This window comes from Lepus europaeus, chromosome 3, assembly GCF_033115175.1.
Source record: "Lepus europaeus isolate LE1 chromosome 3, mLepTim1.pri, whole genome shotgun sequence".
Taxonomy (NCBI): Eukaryota; Metazoa; Chordata; class Mammalia; order Lagomorpha; family Leporidae; genus Lepus; species Lepus europaeus.
This window is the reverse complement of record NC_084829.1, coordinates 52,827,535-52,851,702: the sequence shown is the minus strand read 5'-3', so window position 1 is coordinate 52,851,702 and position 24,168 is coordinate 52,827,535. Positions and strand designations below refer to the sequence as shown.

Below are 24,168 nucleotides of genomic sequence, written 5' to 3'. Positions count from 1 at the left end.
TACAGACCATCACCTACTGCTAAGCTCACAGTGGCAACTTTTCATTCTTAGTGGTTTATTCATCTCCTGAAACCCCAAAGTGAGTTTCTTCAAAGCACCATTCCCCTTTAACTGCAAAACAGAGTGACATCTATCTGAAATTTCTGCTTAAACCTTTCTGGCCAAACTTGAAAAGTAACATATTAACCAGATGTACCCTGAGGGAAGTATGACTTAGCTGTTTCCTTTTAATCAATTGTGGAATTTAGCTGTCCCTGCACACCCCCATGAGTGTGGTTTTTCCCTAACTGGACTCTCCAGTCTTTCTGGGGGAAGGACTTTTTGAAAGGAATAAATAGCTGCACAACACATCAGGAACTCTATTGAGTTTTGGGGCCAAGAGCACCGAAACCTTTCACTAGGTGAGTACTGATCTTATATCTTCCTACATTCCCCTCTCTAGCTACCTAGAAAAATACTTTAAAATATGTCCTTAGCAAAAGAAAAGTCATTTTATACACACCTTGTACCTTCTAGCTGTGTTGGACGATAGTTCAACAGTTCTTTATTCTATCTCTGTGGAATACATCTTTACAGACATATAAAAATTAAGAATTTAGAAAAAAACTAGAGCATGACATAGTAGTAGAATGAAAATAGCTTGTGTCACGAGGAGAAAAAGAGGGGGTAGCATTTTAGACCAGCTGAGAATATGATCAGAGTCAGAAGAATGTAGGAATTTATGCTAATATTGCAATCTTTGCAGGAGTAGTTGGCAGATTAATTGTGAATTTTGATACTCTAATACTACATAGGCTATGAACACTCAAAAGTAAGATTTATTGTGTTGGGAATAAGATAGTCTGAATGTCAAGAGAACTGAATTCTAATTCAATCTTTGCCTCTAATTAGATGACAAGTCTCTTTCTCTCTTTGGAGTTCAATCAACTCATGGTAAAACCTAGAGAACGGCTAAGGCAGGTTGCTCAAGCTTGGAACTGCTGCCCTTTTTTCCACTGGGAAACTCTTTGTTGTAGGGGGCTGACCTGTCCAATGTAGGATGTTTAGAGGCGTTGCTAGTCTCTACCTATCTGATTCAAGAACACTATACCCATCCTCCTCCCCATGTTGGAGCAACCAGAAATGTCTCCACATTGCTCAATGTCTTCTGCAAACAAAGGCAAAATCACCTGTTGTTGAGAGCCTTCTAGCACTAAATCCCATTGATGAAAGAAATAGATAAATACTGGAGCACAAAACAAGTTTTTGCAAACCATACAAACAGCTGGCTGAAAGGTGCAAGTTTACAGGATCAGAATATAGAAGTCAGCAATGACCTAGAATAACCGTACTGGGGGGTGGCAGGGCAGGGGGAATTTAGGGCCATAACCAAAGGACTTTAGCACATAGAAACGCCTCCTGCTTGGAAAAGGAGATGGAACTGAATCCCAGTGCCAGGCCACTCTGAAAAACTTCTGTTAGCTGACCCCTGCCCTGACCCAGTCTTCATTCCTTGTGTAGCGATTGGGAGCTTCTGCAGCCAGGTAGACTTTGCCATCCCTCCCTCAACCACCTGCAGAAAGTGAAACTCCAGTGGGCAGAGAGGCCATGAAAGGGAGCTTAGGATGGCACCTTAGAGCTCACAGTCAGGTCTACCCCACCGAGACCCTGCACCTGTTAAATCCCAAAGGCCTACCACCCCAAAACTGTGCTCACAGACAGCCTCCAGACTTGTGCAACATGAAGCAATAGCTGCACTCCTCAGGGTCACACTCGTTTTGTTGTGTGTCACTGCTAGCCTCTGGGGGGTTTAATGGACACCCCCAGGACTTTGTAGGAACCTCTGACTCTGGAGCCTAGGTGTGACCAGTCTGAGGGACCAGAGGAATGCCTTTATCACTCTCCTCTAAACTTGTGCAAGCAAAGGTCCACAGGACTGTGTCTTGGGACTCAGTGCTATGCTGGGAAAGCCCAACTCTGGGCAGATCCTAAAATTTTCGTGAGACAAGTGTCTGTGGACCGTCTTTGAACTTGTCCTGGTATTAGGCGGACAGACTCGTTTTGGACTGTTTTCCTAATAGCTTCTGCCAGCCTGGTGTGTACTCTCAAGATTTCCCAAGGTCTGGTGACTATGAGATCCCAGAGTGATCCATTCCGGTCTGTTTTGGTAGCTTAAAGGTTGCCTCCATCACCCCTCCTACAACCTTGGGCAGACAAGAAGGAATAACAGGACTATTTGAGGACTTAGCACCAGGCTGATAGAATTCAGCATTCAGCAGGTCCTAATGGTCCCTGTTCCCAGGCGTCTTCCTGCACACAGAATCTTTGGACCTGTTTCAGTGCCCAACAGAATTTCATGGTCCTGGTTAAGCATTCTTATACCCAAGTCAGCATCAACAATCATTCATTGATGTGACTTCAGGGAGTGAGACCAACTCATTAGCACACAGACCATAGTGGGGGGGGGGGTGAGCTTTGGTCCTACCCCCAGGATGCACTGGTCTTGGTGAGCGAGGTCTTAGATGTGATCTAACATCATGGTTATCTGTGGGACACAGGACAAGGAGTCTGAACCTACCACAGGCCTGGGAAAAGGTTTCAGGTATGGACTATCCCTTTTAAGGCACTTCCCCTGTTCATACTGAAAAACACATCAATTGCAAGTTTGGGGCAAATTTAATTTGAGAGAGTATAGTAAGACCGAATCAATAAAATCATACCAACTGCAGAACTGAGGCAAATTGTGAATTAGGGTCCTATCTAGTGCTGAAATGGGAGAATTATCCAGACAAAGAAAATAAACAGACTGTTTAAAATGTCTAGAAGGACAGCCACAAACAAAGCTAGGTTATTATAACTAATCCTTCAACACAGAGACAACACTATGTATCAACAAGCATCAAGAATTTCCAAGGAGCCATGACCTCAGCTAAAGATCAAAATGAGGTGCCAGAAACCAACCATTTAGGAAATGAAATTTCCAAATTATTGGGTGAAAATTTCAAAGTAATTGTGTTAAGAAAATTCAAGAGAATATAGAGAAACAATTCAATGTTCGCACAGATATTTGATAGAGATGGAAGTAACTAAAATCAAGCAGAAACCTTTTGACTGAAAAGTATCCTAAGTGACATTAAAACTGTAAATAGGGGACTGGCACCGTGGCTCACTTGGTTAATCCTCCACCTGCGGTGCCAACATTCCATATGGGTGCCAGGTTTTAGTCCCGGCTGCTCCTCTTCCAGTCCAGCTCTCTGCAGTGGCCCAGGAGGGCAGTGGAGGACGGCCCAAGTGCTTGGGCCCTGCACCCGCATGGGAGACCAGGAGGAAGTACCTGGCTCCTGGCTTCAGATTGGCGCAGCGCGCTGGCCATTGTGGCCATTTGGGGGGTGAACCAATGGAAGGAAGACCTTTCTCTCTGTCTCTCTCTCTCTCTCACTATCTATATCTGTCAAATAAATTTTTTTTAAAAAACTGTAAATAGAAGGCATCAATAGCAGAATAGATCAAATAGAGGAAAGAATTGATGGGTTCATTGACAGACTATCTGAAAAGACATAGTTGGGAGAGAAAAGAGTCAAGAGGAATGAAGAAAGCTTACAGAAAATATAGGATAGCATGAAGAGAGTAAATACTCAAATTGTTGGAATTCAATAGGGACATGGAACTGGTTTGGTGCATTATGGGGATAGCCAATGATAGGTAACAATTTGGGTTAAAAAAAACTTTAATCAAACTTCTCCATTCATGCTATAAAGAAGGCAGATACTGGAGTGGGAGTTTGGCATAGTGGTTAATATGTCGCTTGGGATGCCTGTGTCCCATATTGGAGTGCTTGGCTCAAGTCCTAGCTCCATTCCTGATTCCAGCTTCCTATTGTTGCTCACCCTGGGGGAAGCGGTTGATGACTCAAACAGCTGGGTTCCTGTCACCCACTAAGGGAGACCAAGATTAAGATCCTGGCTCTTGGCTTCAACCTACCCCAGTCCTTGCTATTGTGGGGACCAGGGATTGGAAAGTATCTCTCTCTCTCTTTCTGTTTCACTCTGCCTTTCAAATAAATAATATTTACAATTTTAAAAATACAAAAAGGCAGATACTCATTTAGTGTTATTAGTGTTATTCAAGAATATATCATAAAATATATTTTTATTTCATGGTTTCATTCATTCATTCATTTCCATACTTAGGGAAACCAGGAAACCACTACTATGGCAGGGAAGCCCAAGCTTCACTACTTCAATGCACGGGGAAGAATGGAGTCTATCCGGTGGCTCCTGGCTGCAGTTGGGGTAGAGGTATGTTCTGAGTGAAGTCATCTTAAGGTGATCTAAAACTGACTGTATTAGATACTTTGCTCACATAAGCTAAGAGATGTGACCTACTAAATGATCAGAAAAAGGTGATGTCTTAAATAAAAATTGCCAAAGATGAAGAAAGAAATTAACAGATCGATTTTATTAACTGTTAGTATTTCTTCTCATTAAAGACAATAATCAGGGCTGGAACTGTGGCATAGAAGGCTAAGCCTCTGTCTGCAGTGTTGGCATCCCATACAGGCACTGGTTCGAGTTCCGGTTGCTCCACTTCCGATCCAGCTCTTTGCTAACTCACCTGGGAAAGCAGGAAAAGATAGCCCAAGTGCTTGGGAAACCCAGATGGAGCTCCTGGTTCATGGCTTCAGCCTGGTCCAGCCCCAGCCATTGTGGCCATTTGGGGAATGAGCCAATGGATGGAAGATCTCTATTTTCTTCTATCTCTGCTTCTCAAATAAATAAATAAATCTTTTAAAAAAAGATAATAGGGCCGGTGCAGTGGCATAGTGGGTAAAGCTGCCACCTGCGGTGCCAGCATCCCATATGTGTGCCAGTCCAGGTCCCAGTTGCTCCACTTCTGATCCAGCTCTCTGCTGTGGCCTGCGAAGGCAGTGGAGGATGACACAAGTCCTTGGGCCTCTGCACCCACATGGAAAGACTGGAGGAAGCTCCTCGCTCCTGGCTTCCGGCTTTAGATCAACTCAGCTCCAGCCGTTTCAGCCAACCAGGAAGTGGGCCAACGGATGGAAGACCTCTCTCTCTCTCTGTCTCTCCTTCTCTCTCTGTGTAACTCTGCCTTTCAAATAAATAAATAAATCTTTTTTTTAAAAATATAATAATCATGTTAAGTTTAACACACTAATTATTATATGTAGATTGGATTATACAAAATCAAATTTTTTAAAACTATGAAAAATTGTATGTTATTTAACAATTGAAATATTCATTAGATATTTGATAGCATTGAAAAATTATTAATATTTCAGATGTGGTAATACATTTAATAGCTCCTATGGTATAAAGAAACACAATGAATATTTAAAGATATAAAGTAGTCATGTGTCTGTTAGCAACAGACACATTACAAGAAATGTGTTATTTGATGATTTCATTGTGGGAACATTGATGTGTTTGGCCACACAAACTTAGATGGCTTAGCCACTACACACCTAAGCCAGACAGTATAACCTGTTGCACCTGGGCTACAAACCTGTAAAAATGCTACTGTGCTAAATGACATAGGCAGCTGGAACACAGTTTGTAAGCATTTATGTTCTAAATATATCTAAATAAAAAGGTACAGTGAAAATATGATGTAAAAGGCACTCCGGCCTCGGAATCAGCCCTTAAGGCATTCGGATCTGGCTGAAGAGCCCATGAGAGTATGTTAGGCATGGAAAGCCAAGACACTCTGGCAAAAAACAAACAAACAAACAAACAAAAAAACCTAAATGAAAGATCTCTGAGAGTGAGATCCCAGTGGAAAGAACAGGCCATCAAAGAAGGAGGTACCTTTCTCTGAAGGGAGGAGAGAACTTCCACTTTGACTATGACCTTGTCTAAATAAGATCAAAGACGGCGAGCTCAGGGGGCTTCCATGGCCTAGGCAACTCATGACTAGAGCCTGGGAAGATTGCTGACACCTTAAACAAGAGTGGCAATTTGTTAAATCAACAACAGGAGTCACTGTGCACTTACTCCCCATGTAGGATCTCTGTCCTTAATGTGTAGTTCAATATGAATTAATGATATGACTAGTGCTCAAACAGTATTTGGCACTTTGTTTTCTGTTGGATGCAAACTGATGAAATCTTTACTTAATATATACTAAATCTATTTCTGTATATAAAGATAATTGAAAATGAACCTTGATGTGAATGGAATGGGAGAGGGAGTGGGAGATGGGAGGGTTGTGGGGGGGAGGGAAGTTATGGAGGGGGAAAAGCCTTTGTAATCCACAAACTGTACTTTGGAAATTTACATCTACTAAATAAACGTTTTAAAAAAATAAAATAAAGAAACAAACAAAAATATATGATGTAAAAGATAAACCATGGTACATCTGTATAGGGCACTTCCAAGACAGGAAGTTGCTCTGGTTTGTGAGTAGTGAGTGAGTGAGTAGTATGAAGGCCTGGGACATTGCTGTACACTACTATGAACTTTGTAAACACTATACATTTGGGCTACTCTAATTTCATAAATTTTTCTTTCTCCAATAGTAAATTAACCTCAGGGTACTGTAGCTTTTTTACTTTTCAAGCTCAATTTTTTAAACTTTTAAACATTTTCACTCTTTTGTAATAAGATTTAGCTTAAAACAGGCATGATTCCAACAGCCACGGCTTCCCTTTCTCTACCTCAACCTGATAGAAGAGGGTGCTGGGCAAGGGTTGACTGCACGTCTCACTCAGAGCTTGTGGGTTCTCTGTGCCCCAAGATTGATCACTACCATCCCATTCATTGCAATCAGTTTCACGAACATCACCACACAGGCCAGCCACACCCCACCTCAACCAGCGTTTTGCAGTGAGCATGCACCACCCCTTATTTTTTTTCTGAACCAGAAAATTTATAGATTTCTGGAATATAATACTTTAAATCTCTATATCTTGATGCTTTGATTGTGTAAATCCACAGAAAACTGTTTTTCATACAAGAAATTAGAAACACAAATTTGTGACTTTTTCATCACAAAGAACTCCCTAAAACTATGATAGCTACTGAAAAATACCACTACAATTAACTACTTAATTTGGATGGGCCATGACATGCACTGTGTATCTTAAAAATACCACAGTATTCTGTTTACCAAAATGTCCTCCTTCTATTTTATAGATGAGGAAATTAAGACTTGAAGACATTAAATGATTATACAAGATGTGATGAAAAAATCAGCATCTGTCAAAGTCCTACTGCTAACTTATATTTATCGACCACTTAAGATGTATCTGGTAGTTTCCAAATGCACTGCATAACACAGTGCTTTTTTTTTATTTAATTTAATTTTTTTGCACTAGTGTGGGATATGTTTTTTTTTAACTTTTATTTAATGAATATAAATTTCCAAAGTACAGCTTATGGATTACAATGGCTTTTTCCCCCTCCATAACTTCCCTCCCACCCGCAACCCTCCCCTCTCCCGCTCCCTATCCCCTTCCATTCACATCAAGATTCATTTTCAATTATCTTTATATACAGAAGATCGATTTAGCATATATTAAGTAAAGCTTGAAAAGCCTTACCATAGTGCTTTAATCCCCACACCAAGCTATAACATTTGTGTTATAATTATTCTTCCATTATAGACTAGGATACTGAAATTCAAGTTTATGCAGTAATGAGTCCAAGGTTGAAAAGTCATTACATGAAAAAAGTCATATTAAATCCACTTGGTCATATCAGAAACCAAAGCTTTAATGAAAATAAAATACTGTGATGATTCCAATTGCTTCATTAAACTGTGAATTCTATCTTAATTTGCTCTATATTTTCCACGAGAAGATGTTTTGAGTGCATGATTCAAAGATATGCAACAACAAGTTCCCATTTCACCCATGATTGGTTTTCTGGGTAATGGGGTGTTGGCAGTTACAGCTGAGATGTTTTAGTTGAAAAATTAGATGGCTGTTGATCCATGGCATACCCCATGCTGGTTTTGCTCTGATCTCATATGAAAACACGGACTTTTCTGAGGTACAAAGTCCACATGTAGAAGAACCTGCAGTCCCTTCCCTCCAGTGACATACCCAAAATACAGGCTTAATCATGAACAGTGCTCATCACGGAGGTACTGCTACAAGAATGGGCAGCAATGGGCTATGACATATGCTCTTTTTTTGGTGTATCTAATCTAATTTTGCAAATAGTCATGACCAGACTTCTCTGTGTACCTGCCAAACTCAAAGTCTTACCTTCTCCACATTTTATGCCAGACAGGGACCAATAAAGTTAAAAATCCATAATTCTATGAAATGAACTAAAAAGAGCTCTTTAACTGTTTCTGTCTAGTTTGAAGAGAAACATATGAAAACTCGAGAAGATCTGGAAAAGTTAAGAAAAGGTAAGAATAACCATCTAAATGCCTCTGATGAGGGTATCAGCCAGAAGGTTAAACACCGGGCAATGCTTAGGTATTTATAGAGTAATATTTGGGGATGGAGGAATGAGACTGTAATGTGAAAGGGGTGAAACTTGAGCTGGTATAGCAGTATGCTATAAGGGGGAAATATCTAGATCTCTTTGAGTATTTGTTAAAGTAATCCTCCATACTCCCTCAGTGTCCTGGAAATGCCCTCTCTGCTTTGTGAGGCTTTCTGCACCATGAATGAGTTACAGTCAACTCAGGCTCACACACTCCCCTCTACACCCAAAGAGACACAGGGGCATGCATTAGATAAAAAGAGCATACATTAGTCTAGCAATAAACTTGAGTTCCTTCTTCACATTTCACATTTTATAAGGTAATGACCTTGCAGCAGTTGAGACTTGATAAGATGTTGCTGAATTAGCTGGAAGTCCAGATGAGAGTGTTAGGAAGGAGAGAAAGAACAATGGCCAGCAGCCATGGGGTCAAGGACACAGGCCCACCTTGCACATACTGTCCAGTGGTGTTATTTGAAAAGCACACAGAATGTCCACATAGAAATCTCTCTCTGAGCTGATGCTGATGTCATGAACACCGTGTTTTGGGGAACTTCCTATTCTAAGTGGCATCCAAATGGCCCCCAGTTATAATGTCTCCAAACTTCCCCCTAAAATCTCCAAGAAGATAAATTAAATACAAAAATACAGGGACTTACCATGTATCTAGATAGAAAATAAAAATACTAATGAAATAATAGCACGAAAAAGTAAAAGGAAGATTGATAAGAAAAAGAGGAACTACTAGAAGATAAAAGGCTGTTTTACTTGAAAGGTAACCAGGAAATCCTTTTTTCATCTTATCAGTTCAGCCATTTTCAACAAATGTGCTTTCTTATTGAAACAACGAGAGCTACAGCCATTTCACTTTTCTTTTTCCTTTTTTTCTTCCAAAAGATGGGGTATTGATGTTCCAGCAAGTGCCCATGGTTGAGATTGATGGGATGAAGCTGGTGCAGACCAGAGCCATTTTCAACTACATTGCAAACAAACACAACCTGTATGGGAAAGACATAAAGGAGAGAGCCCTGTACGGTATATTTTTTGTTCTTACATCTGCAGATAACACAGGGATGATGTGGGTCTTGCCACTGCTGAACAGGACTGTGGCAGGGGGAGCAGAGCCAGCTGCAGACTGGGGCTTGGGCATGCACTGAGGTCCAGTATGGCAGAGTCCTATGGAGATGAGTAAGAGTAATTTTGGATGGATTCAGGTAACTCTGGTCATAGAAAAGGAGGCAGTTGACAGATACGGCTCACTATCAGAGGTTTCTAAACACTGATGGAACCATTTAGAAGATGAAGGAATCTTCTTTCCAAGTGCTTTTAGAGGCTAGACTGCAACCAGCAACTCAAGACAGGGCACTAAAGTGAGTTTATAAGGATGAAGACCTGGGAAAGGTAGAATCTGAAGGATGTGATTCATAATTTCCAGAAACTAAAAGAATAGTGCTTCTTGGACTTATGATACCCGTCTTATTATATTATATTATATTATATTATATTATATTATATTAGCAAGTCATTAACCATGCTACATTTGTGCACAGGACACAATATAGCTGAGATGCAAACACTAATTTTTGCATCATTGGTCACACAAAGGGATCCACCACATTCTCTTATGATCATGACCCTGAACAGGTCACTGACATTAGTTGTAACTGTATTTGGTCATGGATAGAACAAAAATTTTACACATTTATTTACCCTTTAGATTGTTCTCAGAAATAAATGTAAATACAATGCAATGATGAACATATATATATATATATATATATATATATATATATATATATATTCCCGGTAAAATTAGTAAAGGCTGACGCTGAAGATAGTTGCATTATTTGAAGCATTTCACATAAAACTAAAGAAGCCAGAGTCAGTACCTATAAATATTGGGACCTCTTCCTTGTTACAGTGGTGCTACTTGATTGAAAAAGTCATGTATGCAGCTGTTGGCAGTTCTCAAAAAGTTAAACAGAGAATTATCAATGATCTAGCAATTTAATTAGGTTTATATCCAAAAGAAAATACATCATATCTAATACAGAAATTTCATAGCAGCATTATTCATAAAGTGGAAAGAAACCAAATATCCATCAACAGATGAATGGACAAAGTACAAAGTGGGTTCTATGCATACAATGGAATAGTGTTTGCCTATGAGAAGGAATTAATTACTGACTCAAGCTACAATATGGAGGTAGCTTGAAATTATTACGCTCCAAAAAAATGAATTAAAAAGCAGTTTCTTGGGCTGTGGCAAGGGGAATTGAAAAGTGGTTTTTTTGGAGGTAGTGATAAACATGTTCAGGAATTACAGAATGAGGGTACTTGCAGAATCCTGTGACTGTACCGAAACCACTGAATAGTATACCTTGAAGGGGGAAACAATTATGGTTTGGGACTATTTTAATAAATCTACTATTTTAAAAAGATATTTTAATAGTTGTTTCAAACAAAGGAAAAAAGGTGTCCTATCATATGATTTTGTTGTACCTGTACACAGAAATGCACTGCATAAGGGAATATTTTAGGTGAGAGCCCAAGAAAAGCAAGCATAACTGGAGCTGGAGAACAACTTATAGAGAGGGCCGTGAAGTCATGTTTTATGAGAAATAATTAGGAGAATTTCTAACATTGGGTATAAAAATGACCTGGGACAAGTAACCCGATGAGAGAAGAAGAGGGACATGTGTGACATGCCCATGACAGGGACTCTGTTGTGAGATAAATTAGCTGGCAAGTCATTTGCCAAATGAACCATGCTATGGTTGTGCACCAGACACAACACAGCACAGCAGAGATAGAAAATATATTTGTAGCAGCAGCGGTTACATTCAGGGATGCACCATGTGCTCTCAGGAGTTTCACTCTGAACAGGTCATCAGCACTCGTTGGAAATGTATTTGGTCATCAGTATAACAAAAATTAAGGCATTTGTGTTTTCCCTTAGGCTATTCTCAGAAATAAGTGTAAATATGTAAATAAAAGTCATAGTATAATGGCTGGGATATCAAAGGCCCCTGCAGGAGTTGAATTACTTTGCCATCCTCTACACTCCCTTATGTTAAGTTTTTAAAGTATAAACTCTAGTACAGGAGGTGCTTGATAGTTTGGTTGTTTTTGTCTCTCAGGATTGATATGTATACAGAAGGCATAGTAGATTTGAATGAATTGGTTCTTATTCATCCATTCCTTCCACCGGGGGAACGAGAGGCAAGCCTTACTCAGATCAAAGATAAAGCAAAAAACCGTTATTTTCCTGCCTTTGAAAAGGTAAGTGGAAGCTACTTCATTTTTAAGGGCACTAAGGGTTTAGAGGCTGTCTTGGTCATAAGAATATGTCACCACAGGCCGGCGCCGTGGCTCAACAGGCTAATCCTCCACCTTGCGGCGCCGGCACACCAGGTTCTAGTCCCGGTTGGGGCACCGGATTCTGTCCCGGTTGCCCCTCTTCCAGGCCAGCTCTCTGCTATGGCCCGGGAGTGCAGTGGAGGATGGCCAAGTGCTTGGGCCCTGCACCCCATGGGAGACCAGGATAAGCACCTGGCTCCTGCCTTCAGATCAGTGTGGGCTGCTATCGTAAAAATGCCATACACCAAATGGCTTCAAGCACGGGTGTTTGCGTCTCCAGTTCTGGATATGAGGTGTGCAAGGTTAAGGCACTGACAGAGTCAGCATCTGGCGAGGGCCTGTTCTTGGTTCACAGATGGCCAGCTTCTGGCTATGCTCTAACATGATGGAGAGGCCAAGAGAGCTCCGTGGGGTCCCTTTCATAAGGGCACTAATGCCATTCCTGAGCGCTCCACCCTCAAAACCTAATCACCTTCCAATGGTTACACCTATTAACAGTATCACTTTGGGGGTTAGGATCTCAGTATATGGTTTTTTTGAGACTGAGACATTCAATCAATCACAAAAGACAACAGAGAAAGAGTGGCTTGGCTTTCCAGAGGCTTTCACCTTTGCTTCCAAAGGGCCTTCCTTGATACTAATTGAGCACACAGGTACTCAAGGAAGTGTGTGAAAATACACGTGAAAAAGAACTACATCAGTTAAACTAAAGTCATATTTTTTCAGAAAATGTTAATTTACTAGAACCCAAACTAGAATGCTCAATTGGAATTTCAAGGGCATTTCTAGAATGTGATCTGTGGAAGTCATTGGATCCTACTAGAGGTTGTAGTAGACCACGTAGAAACCCCACCTTTTGACTAAAGAGCAACCTGATGACAACAACATCACAAAACAATCTGGTACCGCATGTACAGATACAGGAGAGCAGCTGCCCAGCAGGAGGACCCTATTGTGTTTCAGGGGCAGATGGTGTGGATCCAAATAGTGACAGTAGTGGAAAAGGGAGGGAGAGGAGGACAGGAAAAAAAGTGATGTTAAGAAAACAATAATCTGGGGCTGGCACTGTGGCGCAGAGGGTTAAAGCTGCGGCCGGCAGCACCAGCATCCCGTGTGGGCGTCGGTTCGAGTCCCAGCTGCTCCACTTCCGATCTGGCTCTCCGCTTTGGCCTGGGAAAGCAGTAGAAGATGGCCCAAGTCCTTAGGCCCCTGCACCCACATGGGAGACCCGGAGGAAACTCCTGGCTCCTGGCTTTGGATAGGCTCAGCTCTGGCTGTTTCGGTCATTTGGGGAGTGAACCAGCGGATGAAAGACCTCTCTCTCTCTCTCTTTTTCTGGCTCTACCTCTCTCTGTAACTCTGTTTTTCAAATGAATAAAATAAATCTTTAAAAAAAAAAAGAAAGAAAGAATCTACAGAATCTGGAGACACAGTTCTCAAACATATGGGAAAGGTTTGAATAAAACAAAGAAACAAAGTGTCATCATTGTATATTAGTATTTTTCTTAGATAAGGTCATTTTTGAAAGGAAAAGGAAGATATTTTTGAGATCACACCATACCTGAAATTCTGTCCAATAAAAGTCACAAACAAAAAAAATTATAAGATAAGGGAGATTTTTGAATAAAGGACTAACTGTTTAACACCCATTTTATGGAGCATGATAATATTCATTATTTCCTTTATTGAACAAATGCTAAGTTTGTGCCAGACCTTATGCAACAATGAGGAATTTAAGAGGAATCAGATCCTCAAATATGCTCCTTGCCCCACGGGTGCTTACAGTGTACAGCACATTCAGACAGTGAGAAGCTCTCCACTTGTCACAGTGTTAGACACTGTGAAATCAAACAGCCTCAGGATCATAAGTGAACAAAGCATATTACAATACAGCATATGATATCCCTTGTTTTTGTACCAAATTACTCTTCTTTATGCATATAGAGTCTAGTAGAGTTTTTGCCAAAATATTGTATCTTGATGATACTATGTGTATCTCCTATTCTTCATGATTTCAATATTGCTTGGAAATTTCCATCTACAGCATATATTTCTTATTTATTTATTTTTTAATTTGTATGTATCTCATAAATACAACATTATGTAAATTATAATTCTTCCCTCTCACTATCCCCCCCCCCACTCCCGCTCCTGTTTTATCTGAGAAAGAAAAATAAAAAGGAAGAAAAGAAAAAAATAACAAATTAAGTAAAAAAAAAAATAAGAAGTGTTCCTCAACAGTCTATACAAGGGCTAATCTATGTTATTGCTTCTCAAAGGTGATTTTGCTTTTTTTTCCTCTTTCTTCTTTTCCCTTCCTTCCTCCCCCTTCTTCCCTTTTAGAAACTTAATTGTCTTTAAAGAAGAATATAGCACAAATTAATTCAAAATTTTACTATGAAATATTTAACACATACAAATGATTGAAAGAAAAGCTTTTTTTTTTTTTTAAAGATTTACCTATTTGAAAGGCAGTGTTAAAGAGAGGCAGAGGCAGAGAGAGACAGAGAGAGAGAGATAGGTCTTCTATTCACTGGTTCACACCCAAAATAGCTACAATGGCCAGAGCTGCACCAATCTGAAGCCAGAAGCCAGGAGCTTCTTCCGGGTCTCCCATGCGGGTGCAGGGGCCCAAGGACTTGGGCCATCTTCTACTGCTTTCCCAGGCCATAGCAGGGAACTAGATCAGAAGTGGAGCAGCCGGGACTCAAACCGGCACCCATATGGGTTGCCAGCACTGCAGGTGGCAGCCTCACCTCCTACACCACAGTGCCAGCCCCGAAAGAAAAGATTAACAAACACATAGATACCACCACCTAATAAAATAATGGACAAATTGTGTTTGATTTGTCCTATGTATTCACCTCTCCAATTCTCTGCCTCAGAGTATTTTTCATTCCTTTCAAAATAAGTTTCAAACATCAGTGCAGTTCACCTGTACATTTTTTAGCAGCAGATTTCAATATAGTGCAATTTAAGAGTCAAAAACAATGTTTCAAAGATGAAGAACACAAGTTCGCCCAGGTTTATTTCAAATCCCGGAGACATGGACTAGGAAAAGAGGAGATTAGGGGCGGGGTTGATAAAGTTTCTTCATGGTGGGAGAGAGCTGTGGTGAAGGGGGATCTTCTTCCCAAGGGTGACTGGAGAGAGAGCAGACTGGCAAGGTAGGTCCTGAAAGGTCAGGGCTGCACCTTGCAGGGTGTGCAACAGACAGAAACATGGGGGCCAGGAGCTACGTCCTGCGGCACATGGGGAATATGCAGGTGAGGGTGGGAAGTGTAGACACCACAGGGATGTGGGAGTGAGAGTGACAACGGAACCTGGGCTTTCACTGAGGAGTGAGCAGAGCCCACTTCTCCCTCTTCCTCATTAGAAAGGGCCCTGGAGAAAGGTCTGCATCTCCACACCCACCCAGTGAGGCAGCAGAGCTGGGACAGTCGGGCTGGAGAGGCTCAGGGAGGAGCAGGGGCCCAGCCTGACTGTGCCTGTGACCACTATCTGATTCCTCAAATTCACCAGGTGTTGAAGAGCCACGGACAAGACTACCTTGTTGGCAACAGGCTGAGCAAGGGTGACATTCTCCTGGTTGAACTTCTCTACAACGTGGAAGAGCTCGACCCCAGTGCGATCACCAGCTTCCCTCTGCTGCAGGTGACCTACCTCCCAGCCCTTCATGGGGCAGACCCATCTATCATCTAACATTTAGCTGCTGGGGTTGATGAAGATGTGACCCCTCGCATTCTCCAGCCTTCACTACTACTGCCCCAGGTTTTCAAAATTAGCTTCTAGGCACCGGTTCTAAGGAGAAAAGAATCCACTTGCCAAGACAACTTCTGTTGGCTGCCATCCCAGGAAGAACATTCTGCCTTTTATCCAGGGCCCAGTACCTCTCTCCCTAGGCTCCTCTCCCACCATGCTGTCTCTCCCCGATTTCTCTGTAATTCCTTTCATCTCAAGTGTGTCCTTGTTTTTCCCACACCAAGTCCCTCTGAGGCAGGCATCTTCCTGTGTGATTTCTTTCCCTCAGCTCAAGCTCTCTCTGTCAGATTTTTGGTTCCTCTCTCTATAGTTTTGTTCCCACCCCTCCATTCTCACAACCCTCACCTTTGTCTCTCTGTGTGGAAGCTGGTTGTGAGCAACTCCTGGTCAGTCCTCAACATTTTCTCTCTTCATTTCCAACTCAATATTCCCATATCATCAGGTCTCCTGTTTGGATCCTTCCGGTTTTTCATATCTGACAGACACATTTTCTTTCTTGTATGGGGGTTCTTCAAAGAGTTCTTGAAAAATATGTAGCACAAAAAAACTATGCTTGCATTTCAAAGTTGTTTTCCACTAAATTAAACTTCTAATTGCAGTGTTCCATGAACTTTGTGAAGCCCCCTTATATTGTACAAGAGCCATGAATCTTCTAGATTAATGTATCGTTAGAAGAGAGAGTATGAACTCAAGAAGGTCTTAGTGTCATCTTTAGGGAAATACCACTGAGCTGTACATTCCTCCCCTCATCTGCATCCTCACTGGGGACCATTTCCCAGTCTCCACACTGGAGCTGATGGAGAGGACTCGGTTGGTCTTTGTCTAGGAGGGCTCAGACTTCCTGGGCTGTGCTAATGATGGGGTGGTTTTTGATCCCCTCTGAGGCTATGATTTGTGCACTGCAGGCCCTGAAAACCAGAATCAGCAACCTCCCCACTGTGAAGAAGTTTCTGCAGCCTGGCAGCCAGAGGAAGCCGCCTGTGGATGACAAATGCAGAGAAGAAGCAAAAAACATTTTCCATTAAGTAAAGAAGGCAAAGATACCAAGCACAAGCAAGACCAGCCTCTAACCCCCTGCAACGATGAAGTACTTTAAATAAATAGTGATCCTGATTGTCATAAGGCATATTTCGTTTTCTAAGTATTGTGTAAATTTAATTAAAAACCAACCATGTAGGCTGGCGCCGCGGCTCACTAGGTTAATCCTCCGCCTTGCGGCGCCGGCACACCGGGTTCTAGTCCCGGTCGGGGCACCGATCCTGTCCCGGTTGCCCCTCTTCCAGGCCAGCTCTCTGCTGTGGCCAGGGAGTGCAGTGGAGGATGGCCCAAGTCCTTTGGGCCCTGCACCCCATGGGAGACCAGGAGAAGCACCTGGCTCCTGCCATCGGATCAGCGCGGTGCGCCGGCCGCAGTGCGCCTACCACGGCGGCCATTGGAGGGTGAACCAACGGCCAAAGGAAGACCTTTCTCTCTGTCTCTCTCTCACTGTCCACTCTGCCTGTCAAAAAAAAAAAATCAACCATGTAGATTTAGTTGCAATGCATGGTACTTGGTTTTGATCAAATACAAAATTATGAGCACCCACTAGGATGTCCCTTTGAACTTAAATAAAAGAAAAAAGTTACTTGGACTCTGAGTTATTATTTTGGGGATCCAAGAATATCTGAATATGGAGGAGCCACACTGATTTCAGCAGCTCTAGCATACGAAAAAAAAAAAAAAAAAGGAAGGACCATATTGCCAGCGGAGACTGACTGGCAGAAATTTTCAGTGGATAAGTGAAAAATTAGTTCATATAACAGCTGTCACATACTTTTTCAAAAGACATAAATAGAAATATTTATCTGACACTCTGGTTTACACGAAAAAATAGGCTTTCCCTTTTGTGTTTTGCTGTATTTCCTTCCTACAATATAAAAACTTTATTTAAAGAAATTTTTTCCTTCAGATAATGAATTTTCTCCTGTTCGATTAGGCAATCAATGCATTTATGTCTAATGGAAAACTCAGTGTTCTAGGAGCTGGGGGAAAGAATGATGAGTAAGCCAAATTCAGTCTTGCTCTCATGGGGGAAAAACACTAGCATAGGCAATTCTAATCTAAAATCCTGCATACCTGGTGTATCCTATTCTTGGTGTTGCCATAACAAATTACCACACTTTGGTAGCTAAAGGTAGTAGAAATTTATTTGTAAAAGTGAGCTATGAGCAGGACCATACTCTTTGAAAGTTTTAGGAAGGGATCCTTTTTTGCCTCTTCCTGGTGTCTGATGGCCAGGACCTTCCTTGGTTTGTTGAGGTGTCATTCTAATCTCTGTCTCCATCTTCAGAGTGCATTCTTTTGTTTAAACAAAAGTTTAGATGCCAAGAATTCTCTGAAGATAAAGTGTTTATTGACAGCTTTTGGGTAGGAGGCAAAATAATGTACCAATCCTAGGACAGATAACCTAAGCCACCAGCAGAACAACTGACATCATTTGCAAAAGTATTCATGGACTCTAAAAAGCCAGAGTATTTTATAGTGAAACTTGTGGGAGGAGGGAACATCAATGGTTTACAAGGAATCTACATTGCCTAATAAATGAGGGAGGCAAGGAAACACACAGCCAGTAACATTCTGAGATAGGATGACAGCTCACTAAGGAAAGTGTTTGCTCCTTCTTGATTGGTTAATGAAGAGTCAAGGCTTCCCTTTTTACAAATATGTATTTACTTATATATTTGAAATGCAGAGTTACAGAGAGAGGAAAGATAGAGAAAGATAATCTATCCTCTGGTTCAATCCCTAAATAACTCCATCAACTGGTGCTGGACCAGGCCAAAGCCAGAAGCCCTGAACTCCATTCAGGCCTCCCATATGGGTTCAGGAGCCCCAATTACTTGGGCCATCTTCTGCTGCCTTCCCAGACACATTAGCAGGGAGCTAGATTGGAAGTGGACCAGCTGCGACACCAACTGGAAACCATATGGGATCCCAGTGTCACAGGCAGCAGCCCAACCCACTGCACCACAGTGGCAGCCTCAGCAATGTTAATGTCTCCTCGATAGCCAGTCTGCAACATGCAGAAAGGGAATGTGGAACCGTCTATTTTTGTTCTTTCTGTGCTGGTTTAACTCAAAGCTATCAGCTTGATATAAACCCTTATCTCTCATTTCACTCTATCATCAGGTTTATAATTTAATTTAGAACACCTCAGAACCCTTTTACTTATCACTCCCTTGTGTGTTATCTTCATCCAATCTTTCTTTTAATAACAGCCCTTTTCCAAGATTAGGGGTCTCCTTAACCGAGTATGACCACATCCTAACTTGCTTATAGCTGCAAAGACACTATTTCCAGAGAAAGGCACAAGTACTTAAACATATCCCTTTGGGTGACAGTTTAGCCCACAGCCTCACTCTAGGGAACACGATAATGCTGGGAGTAAACCTCATCAGGAAATCTCTACCAGAATCCGTGGTCAGATGTGCTTTCTCACGGAGCAGAGTTATATCTGATGTAAGATTTGCAGAAAAGATAAGATAAGGTTGGTGCAATCATTGGAACCATGGTTGGTCAGCAAGGGTAGAATCCAGTTGTAGGTCAGCACATCAATGGTTAGAGTATGGAGGCTAAACCTGGGGAGTTTGAGGAAAGGGAAGACATTTGGTCTGAGAGGAGCATTAAAGCACCGGTAAGGTGGGGTGATGAGGAGGTGAGGTCAGGAGACAAGGCCCAGAGACCTAAGGACTTTGGAGGCCATGGCAAGAAGCTTGAATGTTTGTTCTGAGGACAATGGGGAGCTCTCGGATCACTAGAGCTTTACCCTTCATTTAGCAGCCTGAAATATGTAAAATCACATCTTTCAAATCTTCTTTTTAAGTAACTTAAGAGCCATGTCAGAATAACAAGAACATTTTTCCTCCAGAGACTGCTTTTCCTACATTAAAACATAACTGTACACACATTAAAATGTCAGAGTTGATTTGAGCAGACAGCTCATTAATGAATCCCACAGGGCCAGATCACCAGTGAACTGTGTTCCACCAGGGGAGGTATGAGAGATCAACTTTTATACAGTGGTCTTGGAAGAAAAACAAAGACAATATTCAATTGTCACTCACTAGATGTTAGTTGGTGGTTTCTAGTTGGTTAAACTGAGTATTTTATTTTCCTAGGATATAAGCTTCATGGGATTAATTTTCTTACATAAAACTCAAGGCCCTCCTGCCACCTCAGCTTACTGTCTTCCTAGTTAATCAACAGCCACAATAGATCAGCCTAGGAGTTAACTCCATTCAAGGATTAAGTAGCCCAGAGACAAATAGAAAATCCAGTCAGTTGTTTGCTACTGTCTGCCACATGGAACTCCTGTTGTTCTGAAAGCTCCCTCATCAGAGGGGATTTGATCATAACATTGGCCACCATTTGTCCACTAGAGGGACAGTATCCTCATCCTTTATAACTTACGGGAAAGGGAAAGAAAGTCTCCCTCCCTGGCATCTCTTGGGTCTGGAATCTCCAAGTACAGAATGAGATACACAGTCACTCTCATCTCTTGTGCCACTGTTCATGGAGACTAGGATGGAGCGATTTCCAGCTTCAGTCATGTACCCATCCAATACCTTGGAAATTCTCAAGAAATAAGGATTGAGGGTTTGAACCTGGGACACTAGTACTTGATGCCCACTATTCCAGTACAAGCTGGGTGTGGTGGGGCAGACAAAGACATGGGGCTCATGGCTTATAACCCTTATGTTTACTAAGTATCAGGTCCACTCAGCCCAACCAAGATGTGCCAAGACCTTTTCCCAACAGGTTTCAAGTTTCCTTTGCACCTTTACCTGCCCCCTCTTCAGCTCAAGATTCCTCAAGAGACTTATGAGAAGAGGCCTTCAACAAGAGGTTATGGACTTCCCCAGTACCATTTTGTAGTTTCTCTTTATTATACTCAAGTGAACTCCCTACAATACATCTCCTTGTCTTTGGTGTTAGGTATACAAGATGAACAAGTATCACCCACCAACCAAAGAAAATTATTCCATATAAGGAATTACAAATCGTATGCAAAATTGTACCAGGGAGGATTCCTGTATGAAAAAAAAGGACCACTAAAAATGTTTAATGAAATGTCTGTTTATAAGCCATATGTATTCAATGAAATAGCTTCATATTTTTTGCTTCTATGTTGATTTTGCACATCTAGGGAATCACTTTTAGAGGATGGCTCTTGTTGATTGAAGCCTTTTTGTCTGGAAATTTGCCTTCTGGGGATTTGTTAGTAGAGTGCTTAGATTTTGTAGTGCAGTCTCCCTATGCCTTTATTTGTTATAGTTGATGGTAACATAGCCATGATAGGGATTTGAGCTTTTCCTGTGTCTCCGTGTGGTCACTGAGATTTCTGTAGTACAGGTATACTACCATCTTTCTGAGGGAGGGAATGATGTAATCAGATTCTTAGGTGTGGAGAACAGAACTTTCTGATGCTCTGGGTGTGCTACCTCACACATAGATTCCAGCCAATATCCAAGCAAGGCATTGGAGTTGCAAGCTCAGTGCTGGATCTAAGAGTTGCGTGAACCTATAGATTTTTAGCCACTGCTCAGGCCAAGAGTTCCAAGAGTTACACTAATGCTCATGGAGAGTGGGTCCCAAAGATGCTGTCTGAGAGGGTGGTTGGATCTGTGATAGTGACTTTGTAACAGCAGGACAAGCTGTCTTGGGCCACTCTTCATGTGCATCTTGCAGATTTGGGTTGGGTACAGCTTCTTCAGTCCTGAGCAAGAGTGAGCAGCAACATCCAAACTACCAACTTTCATGAGAGGAGCTGGAGTCCAGAACCCTGAAGCCCACAGTAGCCCTGAAAAGAGCACAAAAACTCTGAGCCAGTGATCCCAGCATGCTCTAGCATAGAACTGTGTTATACTCAGCACAACAATCCCAGTTATGAGCCCCAGTGAGTAAGGTGTTACTATACGAGGTAGAGTATGTAAGTCATACATCAGTGCTTTAGCAGTATGTGCTGGATGGGGCCAAAGAACTCCAGCCACTGTTTGTCCAGAGTGACACCCAAGATGGACATGGTGCAGCATCTCTGGCTACTGTCAGTGGGGCGAGGGGAAATGCTAGAGCCCACTTGTAGTTTTGGTCTACCTGCCCTTCACTGTGACAAAGTGGACCTGATGATTCACTGTTCAGAGAGAATGAACCATGCTGACACACTTCACCCACCCAGTTGCATGCACTGTTCAGAGCACCAACATACTCTATTGTGTTCTGTGACCTTACTGCAAGATCTGAGACTCTATAAGCATACTGGACAGGTGCACAAGAACCCAGCTTTAGCTTGCAGTTTTTCAAATGACTGAGGTAGGAAAGACAGCAGGAAAGAGGATGATCTCTAATTGTAATTGGGCAGGCCCTCTTTTTTCCAGAGTTATAGGAGTGCTCTATCTCAGCTCCCCTACTCCCATTGTCCACTGCAGTGCGGAGTGATGTGTGGTCCCATGGTCTGGGATTGCCAGTGTCTTATTGAGCCCAGTTGGACTCATGGAGCTCAGTCTGCCTTACTAGAATGCAGGAATTCTTCCAGGGCCCCCAGGAAGAATACAGGCAAAGGTTTCTATCTACTAGCATGGCATAAATTATAATAGCAGCACCCCTCTCAAGATGGTGCCTCCCTGCCTCAGTCCCTACTCTGAGGGATTGGGGAGGGAACTGTGCAAGTTACTTCTCTGAAATCAGGAACCCCAAAGTTTTCAAGGAGCACTCATTAATGCTGTGGTTGGTGGCTTCCGTTATGGGTAGGATAGGATGAAGGGTTTGGGCAGATGGGCTCTGTCTATGCTCTTCTGCTCACCCTTTCCTCTGCAAGAGAGTCCCCTAGCCACTGAAGCTGGGACTTCAGACACGGCTTGTTTGGCATTCTTCCTCTTTGGCCTCTCTCTATTGATGCTATGCCTGTTATCAGTGTCCCACTGTGTTCCCACGGTTCTTGTACTCCTTCAAGTATTCCTCCTCAGGCACTCACCTCTACATGTTGCTACTTTGGGTTTTCTTGGTGGGAGAAGTGAACACTTGACTTCTCTATATGGCCATATTGAATCTCTATACATTCTTTACTTAGAAGTTGTATCATTAAAGTTTAATATATATCAATTTACATATATAATACTTATCAAACAATATGTTAAATATTTTGAATAGCACTATTGGGTAGTATTTTGCATATAAAGATTCTTGTTAAGAAATAAGATTTGACATTTAATCCTTATATATTCATACATATATGTTGTTTTAGTTGTATATCCTTCTACATTTATTTTTATGTTATCCTATATATTTGAAGTGAAAATATATATTTATTTCTCTGACTATACTGAAAACTTAGATCAAGATTTGAGCCATTATACACGATAACTTGGCAATTTTCCAAAATGCTCATAAAGAACAAATACAAGCATGTGTTAGCAACATTGTATCAATACAGAACTGCTTGGATGACGCAGTTGAGTCAGCACAACTTTAATCTGTGTTAACTGTAACCCATCTTGCCCCCATCTGTGTGCCACAATCTTTGATCACCTTCCCACTGCGCTCAATAGCTTTGTTTGACTCTACCTGTCCTTTGAAATGTTCAATTCATTTGCAACATCCTAAATCAACAAGTCTATCAAGCACATCTAGTAAAAACAATATTTACCCTTCAAACTCAGAAATTGTTGAAATATCTTCAAAGGTTATATTCACAATTAATATTTAAAGAAGTATTATTTACTGCTTTATTAAATACACATTTACAGAAAACTCATTTGTCCCTTGGATGTTTATAGAAACACAGGACACCATGAAAGACTAAGTCCTGAGTGAAAAGAAGCCTCATGAGAATAACCAGCTGATAGACTCTTAACCAGAAAGAACAATTAGGGCAAGGGCCTGTATTCAAGAACAAATCAGGTGCATCTCAGGTACAAGAGGGAAGCCACTGTGGTGGGACTATGGTGAGGAAGAATTCAAAGATGAGGTTCGAGACGCAACCATGAGTGTATTATTTATTTATTGCTGCATAACAAACTGTCTCAAAGTTTAGTGACTGAGAGCACCATTTATTATCTTACATAATTTCTGAAAGTCAGGACTCTTAGAGCAACTTAGCTGAAGGTTCTGGACTCAGATGCCACAGAAGGTGGCAATCAAGTCATCAACAGGTCTGCAACATCTGAAGGCTTGGCTGGAGCAGGAGAATCGATGTGCAGGATGGCCCACTCATACAACTGTTGGCAGAGACTCACTGCCTCTCTGGAAGTTGGCAGAAGATCCCATTTCCTTGACATGTCTGCTTCTCTGTAGGGCCGCTGGGGTGTCCTCATGACATAGTAGCTAAACTGCCCTGGAGAAAGTAACCCAAGAGGGAGGAAGCAGAAAATCTCAGTCTTTGTTACCTAGCACTGTAAGTCTTGCTTTGAAGATAGTGATAGACAGGGTAACCTGGGCTTAGACAACAGGTTCAGATAAAAGGGAAGCTGAGTGGGGGCAACCAGGAGTCTTAGTCGATGGGGTTAGGGACAGAGGGGAGACCCAGAAATATGAGGCATCATGATGCCCATGAAGCCAACAGATGAGTCTGAAG

At 41.8% G+C, this 24,168-nt stretch overlaps 1 protein-coding gene across 1 annotated transcript; it reads left to right on the top strand.

Annotated features, from left to right (window-relative positions):
* The first annotated feature begins 244 nt into the window (after nt 1–244).
* On the top strand, nt 245–17,184 carry LOC133755973 (glutathione S-transferase Yc). The gene is made up of 7 exons (XM_062186269.1): nt 245–401; nt 4,170–4,277; nt 8,307–8,358; nt 9,336–9,468; nt 11,579–11,720; nt 15,321–15,452; nt 16,466–17,184. Exons 2-7 carry the CDS (start codon nt 4,191–4,193, stop codon nt 16,583–16,585), a joined length of 666 nt encoding a protein of 221 aa, XP_062042253.1. The 5' UTR covers nt 245–401; nt 4,170–4,190; the 3' UTR covers nt 16,586–17,184.
* The last annotated feature ends 6,984 nt before the right edge of the window (nt 17,185–24,168 follow it).